The sequence below is a fragment of the Ptychodera flava genome, chromosome 15, assembly GCF_041260155.1.
Source record: "Ptychodera flava strain L36383 chromosome 15, AS_Pfla_20210202, whole genome shotgun sequence".
Classification (NCBI taxonomy): Eukaryota; Metazoa; Hemichordata; class Enteropneusta; family Ptychoderidae; genus Ptychodera; species Ptychodera flava.
Window position 1 is genome coordinate 15223517 of NC_091942.1, and position 14887 is coordinate 15238403.

General features: G+C 36.0%; 1 protein-coding gene across 1 annotated transcript in view; it reads left to right on the forward strand.

Annotated features, from left to right (window-relative positions):
• Nucleotides 1–13053, forward strand: part of LOC139151290 (lipase maturation factor 1-like) — a 38573-nt gene extending 25520 nt beyond the window's left edge. Inside the window, exons 8-11 of the mRNA XM_070723974.1 lie at nt 1089–1242; nt 4563–4746; nt 6323–6435; nt 10241–13053. Of these exons, the coding sequence (XP_070580075.1) occupies nt 1089–1242; nt 4563–4746; nt 6323–6435; nt 10241–10442 (653 nt within the window). The 3' untranslated portion in view covers nt 10443–13053. The remainder of the gene's footprint in view (nt 1–1088; nt 1243–4562; nt 4747–6322; nt 6436–10240) is intronic.
• The last annotated feature ends 1834 nt before the right edge of the window (nt 13054–14887 follow it).

Consider the following 14887-nt stretch of genomic DNA (forward strand, 5'->3'; position numbering starts at 1 on the left):
ATACGCCCTGCTTGAAAATGTCCATAAAACTTACCAGCTTTGATTTTCCTCTCACCACTCCACCATCAGATTTGAGAGCTTTCAGTTCAGTTTTCTTGATTCCAATTATCTTGAAGGATTGTGGGTATATTGCCGTCTTTGATCCCCAATAAAGATATACGTTGGGAGCATTCGTAAATGTTCTTATATCAACTCTACGTAAATTTCAACTAAATGAGATTTGTAAGTTTAATGGGCTGTCTTGCCTTGGCTGAAAATGTACTCAAAACTAATCTAAACCTAAAGCCGTCTTCATTTCATAGTGTTTTATCAGAGCTATCAAAGTAGAGTTATAGTAGATAAGAAACGTTGCAATCAATGTGCACTACAATTTTTGATTTACCATTTATAACCTGTCTCCCAGCGAGAATTCACTCAACTTTTTTTGTCAGATCAGCTGGACAGAACAATGTTCAAAGTTGCAAACCATTTACATAAGTATGCAAACGTTTTCTTGAAGTGAGAAGCGACTGATTTTAATGGCATTTTGTAGGTTTGTTTTTTCAAGAGAAGGAAAAATCTGTTCTTGTTTCCTTGGCAACATTTTATAATGCATATAGAGGCTTCAAGATGCATCATATGAGGTTTTTGATCACTTCATATCACTTCATATGGAAAGTACTGTATGTGACTCATAATCCTTTCAAGCTTTTTACATAATTTTCAGAACAGTAATCAAGGAAGAAAGTGCACTGAAAGGCCAAGAAAATAAAATTAACCCTTTGAGTGCTGTAATTTTTCCCGCCTAAATTTTAGTGCAACACTTTACCAATTTTTATGAATTTTTCTATAATTATTTTGATAATTTTTGAGCAGAAGGACATAACTTTTCATTGACTCCAATTTTTTATCATAAGTTTGGATAAAATCAGAAAACAAATTGTCTTGATCTTAAAAAATTGTGTGCATTATATTTTATGAAGGCGACAGAAGTTGACTTTGGCACTCAAAGGGTTAAAATTGTGTTTAGCCCTCAATAAAGAAGAGATAATATACATGAATCACATTTCATAGTGTATTATTTTCATTTATTTTTCATTTCCTCACAGGAACGTACTTCCGTCGAGTTGAAAACATTTGCCTGGGCATATTGCTGGCATATCTCAGCATACCAGTAGTGCAGAATCTGATGTCATCAAGGCAGGCGATGAACACATCGTTTGATTCCCTGAGAATTGTCAATACCTACGGTGCATTCGGAAGGTGAGGTTCAAGTACAGCTGTTTGTAGTGATATCAGTAATTGTACACTTTATCCTTGGTGTGTAAAATCCCTTGATCTATTTATCATTTTACCTATATCTTATGGATAATTATTATCACTTGCTAAAAACCAATGATGTTTAACATGAACAATATTGTATATCAGCTGAATCAGATACATATCTGAGAGTGAAATGTCCTTTTTGCGTCTGAAAAGAAGGATATAAAGGAACAGGTTTGTTATCAGATTTATCTCTAAAGCAATCAATTAACTTGACACAAATTTCAGAGGAGAACAGAAGTCTAGCATCGTATTATCGGTCAATGCAAAGAAATCTACATGGTAAACAACAATGGGAGGGCTCAATCTGTGGGATGGAAAGTTTGCCCTTTAACCCATTCTCCATGTGTCCTTTTGAACTGATCTGATGGCCATATATTAAAACAATAGGGTTTCTCAGAGTGTTGGAGGTGTAGGGATATGATTGCTTGTTTAACGTCCTTCAATGATAATGTCATACAGGTATGCGATAGCAGTCAGTGATGGAACTTGTGTATTTCTGTTCATTTGTCAATGCCAGGGTTGTATTTACTATGGGGGCTGACTTTGTCAATTTGACAAACCTTTTTTTTTAGATTCAAGCAACAATGTAATAATGGCAGAATGATTAAAGAAAAACATTTTTTGTACATCTATTATTCAATGAAGGCCCTCAGATTGTATTTTCCACATCAATGTGGGACATTATTGTGTAAAATATAAGTCACATATTTGCTTCTCAGCACATTGCTCAGCGTAGAATACAGATTTAACCCTCATTAGGCAAATTAAGCCCTCATTAACCTCTATTGGTGCTCATCAAGTGATATTGATTTTCAGAATGTCAAAGAATTTTTGAAGATTTTTTAATGGATCATTGAGCTACTTCTCATTAACTGAAAAATCATAATTTGTCATTTTTTCCCCCCGGACTTGCAACTAGTGGTAGGTATAGATGCTATCTAGCGAGTGCTTATCAGAGAAAGAGCAGTTCTGGTTTAGAATGATGTGATGTTATCTGTGTTGTTCAGATAATGGCAGACATTTGATTCTGACTAAGATCATCGCTTGTTGCAATCTTGTAGGACCCTGGGAAATAGTTACAAAGTAACCATCATATGTTTGATTTCTTAGATGAATGTATTCATTTATGCAAAGTATATTAATAATAATCTTTACAGCCCTGATACGGGTTTTGCGGGCCGAGATTGTACGGCGGAAGGGCCCGAGCGTGCGAGGGCCCGTACGCTGTACGACCGAGGTCCGAAAAACCCATATCTGGGCCGTAAAGGTTTTATCATATACCTTATTGAATGGTTGTGATATGTTTCAGTATTTATCAATAAAATTTTGTTAAAGTTATGGGCGTAAATTAAAAAAAAAAACATGAGCCACGCAACTTTGCGGATTAATATGTACGATGTTGTCATTTGTTCTGTTGTGGAACGCGTCACGAGCTTGTTCTATGCGAACGCCAATGTCACTACAGAATGAGCACAGATGAGTAGTTGATCCTGCTCGTTAAAATACACTTTCTCAGCAAAACATTGAGAGGAGACTATCAAGCACTTGTTTTAAACCATTTTGATTGGAATAAGATTCGAAGTGTCTACAATTTGCTTCAAAACTACGAGCGAAGCACAAAGAAACGGGTTCGAATCTCTCGCTGACGTGCTTTCGAATGGAATGTACATGGATAGCAACGCGCATAGCAACGACAATGAACAAGTTCGAAAAAGCGCGCACACTACTACCTTATTTGGGCAAAGTGTGCATGGGCGTGATACGGCAACTTATTGCACACGCGTAAGAGTGCCTTTTCCCATAGGTTTACATGGGTACGTGAATCTAGGTATATGATAAGCATTATTTGAGTATGCAAATCAACAGCTAATGAGTCAATATCATGGGGGATTATTTATCAAACCAGAATCATGCATGATCTCAACTATTCAAATCTCACCGTATCTTTTAAAGGCACAAGTTCGCCAAATGTCTGATTTCACCCAGACAGAGATCGACACATTCTGATTTGAATGATACTAGCTTTTGCGCAGAGACTGATCTCCTGCAGAGAATCTGAAGAAGTTGTATCATAAACTATAATCATAATCAATACAGTCATATAATTATCTTAAATGCCAATTTCTTTATTGATTTTATTGCCCTGCACTGCAATCATCAAAACATACATTGAACAATTTTGCCCCATTTTTCAAGCCTTTCCTCCCCATTGTCTCCATAACTTCAGATTTTACTTCAGTGAAACAATGGAATAAGACCTCACCATTGTCTTTGTTGGGGAAAGTCCAATGGATCTCAGGAGACATATCAACATCTTCTTAATCTCAATTATTTCCACCTGTTTATTATAAAAAATACTTACTTTACAATTTGGGGGCTCCATCCCCCAGACACAATTACCATATAAATCTTTCTTTTATGTTAGTGTTTGACATTATTCTTTTTATCTCTTGACACGTTTCATTGCCAGCTATCTTAAACAGGCAATCCAACACCGTATTTCATTGTCTGACACACGTAAAAAGCATACAACAAGCCACAGGCAAATTTGCAGAGTCCCAGGACGGGTTATCAGGGTTACCCATGATTGTAATATGATCACGTTCCAGTTTAATAATGCATCAGTTGGGAAGCACAGCGGGCAGGATACAGTAGTCTGTGTGGTAACACGGTCCCTCTAGATAGATGGATAGCGGGACCGTGGTAGTAACAGCATATGTCAGTCTTTAATAGTTTAGTATCAGATGGTGTAACATGGAGCTGACATTTTGATTGATATGCCCATCGAGTGATTCCAACAGGTTGAAAGGGAATGTTCTTTGTCCTCCTCTACAAGCTGTAGATCTTTGCGAAATACTTTGTACTGGCATAGACCCTCGTTTTTCTCGAGGGTCTATGGTACTGGTAATATCATATTCGCAAAATAAAAATTCAAAATTTTGTAGTTGTAAATATTTTTATTGATCAGTTTGGCAAAATTCAAACCCATCGATAACATTGCTGTTTGATTTCAGCAAATTGTCAATATTGTGTAAAAGTTGCGTCATGTTGATTTCTGCTCAGATTCATAGCTGACAACATCATCCACAGTCATGATCATTCATGAGGAGAAATATACGAACCTTGACAACAATTCTCACCAGCAGAAATATGGCAATCATCTCTGTTTTAAAATCACCTTGAGGTGTCTTGGATTGCTACCAACTACCAGAGCAAAGAGCCATCGCTCACAATCAACACTTTCTTCTTGATTGCAGCGTAACCAAAGAGAGAACTGAAGTCATCTTCCAGGGCACTCACAGCTCAAACCCTGACAGTCCCAGTGCTGAGTGGTTGGAATATGAATTCAAATGTAAACCTGGCAATGTGACGCGGCGACCATGTTTGATATCACCGTATCACTATAGATTAGACTGGTTGCTATGGTTTGCAGCATTTCAGGTAAATTTAGTCATCATGGTAATGAACAATTCTTAATTTCTTTTATCAGTACACTAACATCTTGTGTGTCCCTAAAGTCAAAGTTTTACTTTTGATATATCAAGAGAATCAAAATTGTTCTGTATTTTTTGGTTTGTAATCATTGATACTGATAAACTTCACTCTTTTTGGAACTGAATTTGAATCTATTGGAGCGCTGGGTCTTGCAGGCAATTTCATGACCTTTGACCTTCCTGATTTTCTCCTTCCTTGTTTCTGAATGGCTGGGTGTGTGTTCAGTGTCTATTTCAGTTGAGGGTCACACCCAATGAAAGCCCTGAGGTCACATATGTCCATTCACCTAGGGGAATCAGCATTTCTCATTTTCAAAAGGTGACTTTTCACCTACTGCCGTTCAGATACCGTAAAACCCCTATTGCAATGATGTAGAAATTTTCGATGCAAGTGCTGACTTTGAGGCGTCCTTTGGTGAAAAATTATCAAATAGGGAACTACTAATAATAGCTCTGGCAAATGAGAAATTAGATAAATATCTTTAAAACAATTGAGTCCTTTTATTAATTTTGAAGTGAGACTACGGTAATACTCAAATCTGTAACCGGAGGTGATAGGCAGATGCTCATTCAAGTTGGTTGATGTTGTTAAACTTTGGAACAGAAATTTTTCCGGTGTCTTAACATCTTGCAACGGTAAATGTGAACTACTTTGGGTTTCCAATAATTCCAAGTTTGAGGTAATCCCTGAAAAATTATGGGAAAAAATGTTTCTTGTGTGAGACAAACATCCCAAAGACAATGTATCGCATGTCTATAAATAAAATAGAAAAATTGTTGTTCAGTCGCCCTAGAATAGGGTTTTTATGGTGTACGTTTAGTGGTGCATTGATATTTTGCAGTCATAGATGTGATGGAGTTTATTCAAAACACCCTGGCAGACACAGAGGTTTTAAGGTTAACAGGCACCATACTGGTGTTTCTTTAAAACTTCTTTACATCATGTAAAATTCTCACGCCCTTTGACCCCCCAAAGTACCCAAACTCCCTTTCTTATTAAAACTCGCATACATCATCCAATTTTCCTGTTTTCAACAGTAAGTTGATCCGGTGAATGTATGGGTTCTGTAAACAGGTCTTTGGTAACGCAGTAATTTCTTTGTGATAGCATCTTGTTCCTGACAAGACTGTGGAGTGAAAACAAGTGTTGGGTTCCCAATATGAACACCTACTTTATCCCACTGAAATTTGTTTATATTTTAGGAAAAAACATCAAAACTTCTACGTTCAAATTGAGGAGTTGTGACTTTTATTTAAAATATTATGAAATGTTGAATTCAGACAAGAAATTTTACTTTTTCACCACAAAATTTCCCTAACCTTTCAAAACATTTTACATTTGTCAACAGTAGATCATACTTCTTCTGAATATTCACATATTGAGTAAAAGTTTTTCACATGCTAGCGTCAGGCTGTCACTAATAAAACAAGTAGGGCCTAATGAATGTATAACTGTTAATGTGGAAAAAAGATGAAAAAAAAAAATTTTAAGTTTTTCTTGTTTGTTGTTGACATTTTTACAGGATTACCAATCTAACCCCTGGTTGATACATCTAGCAGCCAAGCTACTGGAAAATGATGAACAGACGACAGAGTTGATAGCCCACAATCCGTTTGAACATACGGATCCTCCAAAGTGAGTATGTGCAATGTCACGACATTTTGTCTGACATTTGCACTTCTTGATAAGACCCGTAAATCACGTCACGTTTGCTTGTTGGTACGTCAGCCAAGAGAACATCAATTTTCTCACCCCCTGCTTCATGTTGTTGTCAAAATTCCAGGAAAAAATTTCAAACCTGAGTGTAACCCACGCACTTTATTCTTTCAGTTTATTCTTTCATCTCCCAGGAAATGCTAGATCAATAAAACAAAAAGTTTACCTCCTGTACTACAGCTTGATGTTGATTTTCATTAAAAAAATGGATGGAACAAAGTTCAGTTGCAGTAAATCATAAATATCACCAAAAAAAAAATTTTATAAGTTACAGTGTGTACAATAAATCTTAACCTTGTGGTCAATTTTACTCTTGAATCAAATTTTCCTCGCTATTCTTTTATATCACAATTCAGTTCCTGAGTCTAAATAAAAAACATGTTAATGTTATTTCATTCAAATTTGGGAAAACATGTGGAGATTTTTGGTCCAAAGAGTGTTCAGTATTTTCATCAAATTACCACCTATCAATTGGTAGAGTTATGTAGTTAGTAAAATCAGTGATCCAGGTGTACATTACTCTTTACATTCAAATCAGTATCAATCACTTCCTACATTTTTGAGACATATATGGTTGTCTTGAAAGAGGCACTCCCACTTGGTAACATTTTTAAAACACATTTTCTTAATGTCAACGGTTGATATTTGACGTGGCGACTGCGCGCGGATCGCGAGATATCGATAAAAACATGTCCTCAAAAAAGTAAAAGTTTGAATTTCGGTGGCCCACCTAAATTCAGCTTCCGAACATCGAACGTTCGGCACTGGGGCCATTGTCAACTAAGCTATGGAGTACGAGTCTACGCTAACGCTGCTGTGCCACAGTACCACTCGCGTCGGTGACCGGTCATGCCCTGTGGGGGAAAGCCAAGTCTTACTGACTCGGAGAAAAAACGGAAAACAAAGTCTGCTGATTCCACCAGAATTCGCATAGGTGACTAGCACAGATACGTGCGGTTGATACATAGCGGCCGCCTCGTGGTATGCACTCATACCACGCGGCGGCCGCTATGTATCGAACCACGCGTAACTGTGTGGCAGACGACAAAATGTAGTCATCAGAGGCGGCTAATATTTTACACGTAAAAACTGACATCTATGTGGTATTGGTTAAAAATATAATAGAACTGACTGAGAATAATGAAAACGACAAAAACTAAGGAGAATTTTTAAAAAAACTTACTTAAAGTGAAGGCATAATGCTGTATATAAAGTCTTTGCAGTAGGAAGTAAAATTGAGTCGTTCGAAGTTATTATGGACTCCCTAGAATATCGTCTATCAGCACAACAACAAACCGTCGGGGAATTTCGGGTCATAATCAGAAACGATCATAAAACTTTGGGATGTGAAAAATACGCTCTCGAAAAGACATGTTTTTATCGATATCTCGCAATCCGCGCGCAGTCGCCATGTCAAATGTCGACCGTTGGTATTAAAAAAATGTGTTTTAAAAATGTTACCAAGTGGGAGTGCCTCTTTGATAAGCAGTTGCTGCTGATACTGGAAAGATGGTTTGACATCATTATTCGTAATATACAAATTCCAATCCAAACATGCTGTGTTTTTAGAATCAATACATTGTACCAAAAGAAAAAAAAAGACTAGGAGTTTTCAAGGTCATTAAAGTAATATAACGTACTCTGGTTCTCAGCACATCAAGAATTGACTAAAGTCTTTACGGCAAAGTGCATTCACCTGTTGTCTGTACTTTGAAATATGTTCATCAATGTACCTACAGCTGTGACTCTATACAGACCTATAAGGAGTTTTGATGCATGTGTTTGTATGCATGCACACAGCTCTATGTGTGTGTGTGTGTGTGTGTGTGTGTGTGTGTATTGGTCTGTGTGTGTCAGTGTGTTTAAGCTGTAGCTATTCAATCAGTGAAAATCATTTCAGCCACTGACCTAGGTCAGCATACCATTAGATCCAGAGTCCGGTTATTGTCCCATTCTAGCCCACCCCTATAGAAAGCCAGTATGTACAGGGTTTACAATGCAACATTGCAGACCTCCCACCCCTCTATGGTATTATGCCAAATTCTCTGCTTCCTGTGAGGTAATCTTGGATATATAGGCCAGGTCACAGGTTATCAACGATTTGTGGACCACTATATACAGAGCTGTAAATTCACTGCAGATGGAGCCTATACCTTTGAAAACCAGCAGTATAGGTTCTAGTGATCTTATAGCACTTGCAAATTCATAAAACAGATTTAGGACTTGACACAAAAGAATTTATACCGGTATCGCTAAAAATGGGCAAATCAGCAACATCTCAAACAAAACTGTTCCTATACCATGTTGTTTTCTGCAAGTTTCAAACAATGCTTAATTTCTCCTAGGATTCTGGATGAATACTAGTGTTCCATTTTGTATGCCATATATTGTGTTTTTTGAAGTTTTTGCCTTCAAAATCTGACTTGAATTGTCCTTCATTTGTTGTTATGTCCTCCTTTTGCTGCTATTTATGTCTTTTTCTTTCATAACTTTTATTCTTGGTCGAGGTCGATGTAAATATTCATGGAACAGTTTTGTGTATTTTTATTTGTCTTCTCAAGGAAAGTTCTTCAAATTTTAGATCTTTCCATGTACGAGCAGTATGAATGGCAGCATTAAGGCCGTTTTTAAGTTTCAATGTGTGAATGGCATGTACATCTTTTGGTATTTTTCACATCCAGAAATCATGCTTTAAGTGTGACTTAATGATATTCATTTATGCAAAGAGTATTCATGAGTATTGTTCTGGTATGCAAATCTAATGATAATGAAGAACAAGGAACCTAGGATTGCTCACTCTGTGACAGAAATGTCTGATTTCTGCATTGGCAGTGTGTATATATAATTCTTGACAAGAGTGCCTATTTCACCACCATGGTTTGGTCCAAATCCATAGTTATCAATGGTGATTGTGGACCTGTTTACACGGAATTAGGGGTGAACAGGCTAGAGCTAACAACAGAGAACATTCAATCAGATGTTAATTTTTTCAGTTCACATTGTCGGACTACTGTGTCCCCCCTTCTTCTCATTGTAAGAACTAACATTTTTAGTGATCAGAGTGATGTTGTTATACAATGACTTCATGAGAATGTAATGACTATGCATTACTGCGTGACTATGTGTAATGTGTGCCTGCGAATTACACTTCAATGTGTATGGATTATTAAATGTACATAACTGTGTATTGATATGTGCAGGAGGTCAGTGCTGAGTTGAGAATTGCTTGACAATCGTAATTTTTATAATAATGAATATAGCACTGATCAACAGGTGGTCTCTGTTCTGATCAAAATGACATCCCTACCCCTCCCCCTCCCCATCCCCCAGCTGCATTTATTTCATAATTTCCATACAAATGTGAGATATACTCGCTGTGCAACCGCTTTTAATACTTCAATCAGGAAAGCAATAATAACCATATGTTGAGCTTTTAACAACTGAATTTTTACACCGTTTTGGGAGATTAAACAATATTTGGTAATTTCTGTTCACATATACTGATCCCTTGAGGAGGTACACAGTTTCATTGCATGGTATTTACTTTAGCCTATCCCATAATATTCTCCACTTCATTATCTTTACAAGCCAAAAATATATAACCCTAGTATTCTACCAATGGAGAGACTCTTTAAAATTACAAGTCATTACAGATAGTATTGTTTCTGGTAGTTCTGCTATTGTAAACCCATTCCTTAATCGTAAATTATTTCATTATTTTCAGATACATCCGCATAGAACACTACAGGTACACTTTTACCAAGATTGGAAGTACCGCTGCTAAAGAAGGCAAATGGTGGAAGCGTCGACGCATCGGCAGCTACATGCCACCCGTGTCCTTGAACAGCCTGACGTCGTACCTCCAAAGACGGGGCTATGGGACACCCAAAGTACGCGGGAAGGTCAAACTTAAAGATTTGAAATGAGTTGTGTAGAACCAGCGTAACACTGAAATAGAATGCGTACAATACTTTGCTTGTAGACAAGTTACAAACTGTACTTTTTCAGAACTAGACATTCAAACAATTTTTCAGGAATAATGATTTTTCCTTTCTAATATTCTGTGCCTTGAATATCAATGATAATTTCACTATCTTGAAATGCCCTGGCCCTGACTTCACAGTGATGAACATTATGTTAATCTTAAGTGTCACAAACTAATTTTAAATTCATACTTAAATTCAATATGGCAGGTAATGTAAGATCCTTCTAAACTTTGAAAAATCCTGATTATTAATATTAATAATGCTTCCTTCAGCAAGTGGATTATTTTTTTCCTCTGACTGTGCCTTTCAGTATTTGGAAAATACGAAAAAAAAATTTGAAGGAAACAATTTTTGAAATCTCTGGGTACATGAAACGTAATGTTGTAATACTTAAATACTTAAATGGCTCACCAGTAAATGAAATATAAAACTCTGTGATTTGGAGCTTTTTTAACCCTTTGAGTGCTGTACATTTTCCTACCAAAATGTTAATGCAAACTTTTTCCAATATTTATGAATTTTGTCATTTGTTTGACCAAACTGACGTCACTTTTTATTGGCTGCAGTGTTTGATCAAAAGTTTGAAAAAAAATGGAAAAAATTGTCTGGATTACAATTTACAAAGGCAACAAAAATTGACTTTGGCACTCAAAGAGTTAAGGTAGAACGCACCTCCAGAGCAGATATGTGGACTCACAAATTTCTAATTCTTTTCTGATCTACCACTTGTAAGGGCTCATTTTAAAGCTTATGGAGAAAGAAAAAATGTTCATCTTCTTACTTTTTCGAAAATCCAAACTTCAATGTTTTTCCATAGAGTTAATACAGGGATGGCAGCCATCTTGAATTTCAAATATCGCAAAATGTTGGGTAATTTGTTTCTCTAGTTTGAAACTTCGCATGGTGACCTCCCAATTGTTCTTGTTGATATAGTAAGAGAATGGTTGAAAGTTTCATTGCAGAAAGTTTGAGCAAAAGTTTAAGTCTTTCACTTTCGAGGTGCCTGCTACTTTAATATGTGTCTATCTCTTCAAACTTTTCTTGTCATCTCTTCCCTTAATATGATTATGTGGCATGTGTGTCAGTTAATTTATTATTTTACTACTTAATATTCATATATGCTGCACCCTATTGGCTGGAAAAGTGATGTCTCTTCCTATTGTCAGACACGTAGGATATATTTCTGTGCACTTTTTGCAATATCATCAATTTATCAGCCACAGAAAAAGGATAGAACTGAGAGCTTAGCAAGGCTTTTGAAGTGTTTCAACTAAAAATAAACTTGAAACAGGGGACAGGGTTTAAAACAGACTGAACGACCACTTTAGCAGTGGTTGTATTTTGTCAATGAGATATCACACTTCAACCTGTTCACACACCCCCAATTCCTTGTAAACAGGTCCACACTCACTATTTACAACAATGGATTTGGGCCAAACCATGGTGGTGAAGGGGTTGAACATAGCCAGTACCTTTTCACCAAGGTCATGAGTCTGTCATTACTAGTCAATGCATACATACACTACCATGCATGCCTCTAGTTGTGATTACTTTTACATATTGGTTTATTCAAAAGGTAGTTGTCTTCAAAAGTTGACTCTTTGTAAAGCCATCATTGTGCGTACAAGAAACAAGTTTGAATCTTCAAGATAAATGATGCTTTGAAATAGTTAATCAGGAATTTCTGTGCGTATTGTCAGATTTGTGCTTGAATTTAATTGATTGCCATGTGAATTGTTTGCATCAGAATTTAACCTGTTCACCCCCAGTGTTGTGTAAACAGGTCCACAGTCATTATCAGTAACAATGAGTTTGGATCAAACCATCATGGCTAGAGGTTGGTATTCTCATCATCTTGTTGTTGTAAATCTTCATTGTTTCTAAGAAGATGATGATGACCTGTAAAACACGGAATGCAGTAAAAATGTTAGAAATATCCAAGGCATGCTATTTATAGCAGTGTAACTGTAATGTAACATAATTTATGTTAATTTATGATTGATGTAACATAAATGTGGTGCAATTTTGTCTTCAGAGGATTGAGCTCATAATTTTTATCAAAATATTTTATGGTTTCCTCATGAGGGCATTGATTTTTTCATTATTCACAACGAAGCACTTCTGAAAATATTTTAAAATAATGGTTACTGTTCAGTTGATCATTAGAACTTTCATTGGGGAGTTATTAATGCTTGGAGAACAAACATAGTATGACAGACATTCTGCTTCAGTAGTGGAAGCAAAGCATCCTACATTATATAATATCCTCTATTTTACAAACTTCAGCATTTAGGGTGGCATACTTGAGGAAAAATTTTTGTTGTCAGAAATTTCCAGAGAGCACATTGTCTCATTTTCAAGTTTTGAAACAAAAATTACTTTCTTGGGTTGAGGAAATATGAATACAAAAGATGTTGACAAAGAAGAGATGGCTCAATTGGGAGGTTTGAAACTTTCCATTTTAAATGCCACATCCATGTCAACATTTGTGAATTTAACATTTGTATGTGCAAATATAGGTTACAATAAAGGAGCATTGATGAAGGGTGAAGTGATGATGTATCTTTCTTTGTTCTTTTCATGTTGTCCAAAGCAGTCAGGAGTTTACAACTAATTGTGTACCCAAGCGACTTGCAATCATTCTCTGTACCTATCATACTAACGTTGTATCATTATCTACATTATTGTAAGATATTCACAAATAATAAAAAAAAAACAGACGTGGGACTGGTAACTTGAAAAAATTCCTGCCTGAGCATGTAAAGTAGCACCTGGCATCATTTTACAAGTGGTGTAACCACAAACTGATGACTTCAAATCGCAGTACACACAACACAGAAGACAATGTGTAAAATTCACAAAACTTTAACCAGCCAGAGTGGAGTTAATTTTTTTTGAAATGTTTAAAACTGGAGAAAAAAAGAAGCAGAAAATGGGGCATATTGCATAAATTCAAACTTCTTACTCATTCAACTTGTCACTGCTAGAAAGTCAACCCAACCAATATTTTGATCTTTGGTAAACAAATTAATGACAATTTAATGAATCTTTACAAAAATTGATGTTGAGCATTGTGTGTAACACCACCTTCATACAATATCATGATATTTGATATGTGAAAATTGAGATATTTATTGAAGTATTTAAAACATTAAAAATGATCCAGAATGTTTAAGTATTCAGTCATTTGATGACAGAGATGTTCAGAAATGATGACTGACATATTTGTCATCAGGTTCTGGTCAATTACTGATATGTCAGAATAAAGAAATGTCACCGCATCAATGTCATTGTTTGTAGAACATATCGATCATTACCTGAATGCCATCATGTTTGTACAGCCATCTTGTCCTGCAGTTTAGAATGTTGATGTCATACTGGTGCATTATATTTTTTTCAATGTTGAGATACATGAAACCGCAGAATAGCATTTAACAGTTCAACACTTGCATTATATTTAACTAGGCTTCAACCGCATCGTCAATAGAAAATAATTTCACCAATTTGAGTGATTTATCATGAAAAAACATTTCAACTTGACTTGTCATCATTAATGATATTCAATACCCAATAATTGTAAAAGTTGAGTGTGAAATGGTTGGATATGATTTCAGTCTAATATTTTGCGGACGTAAGTGTATCTTGGAGATAAACACTGAGCAAATCCACAATCGCCTTACTTACAATTTTTCTTGTTTCTGGATCAACTATCAGAAATACATTAATGCAACTGGCATTGGATAAACCATCTGTTTTATGAAACTTAAGCTTTTATGGAGACCAATAAGTTTGAAAGCCTGTAAATATTCAATTTGTGAATATCATCTGTAAATTTCCACTTTCCTTTAAGAAGATAATGGAGGCGCCGTGTCATAATATCCATATTTAGGATAAGAAAAGTCTTTTTGTATCTAAATTTCAACTGAATTATTCTCATTCGGTGAAATACACTAAAAATTAGGATTATCAATCATTTTGATATGATATAACCACTTTTAACAACTAATCCTTATATTATACAGGATTCATATTAAATTTGATTTATGGTAAGTACATTTTTTTTCTCTGTCTCATTTATAACATGATATCCTATCCCAGAATGCTGTGGTGTGTGTCCTATTCAAGAAGGCCCAGGCTTGGGTCAGTGTCAGGCAGCAAACATCCAAAAACAACTTTTTCCTCGCACCATCAAAGCAAATATGCAGAAAGTATGTTTCAAAATGAATAATGTTATATGCCTTGTACTTCACAGTGTTTGCAAAGAGAAGGTCATTTTACCGTGAGTTTTCAACCACACCACTGCATCGTGAGATAGGAAGATGAGGCACACTTTCCTGTTGCTAGGATACCATCCACAGACTAGTTCCAGAGGTCTGATGACCAGC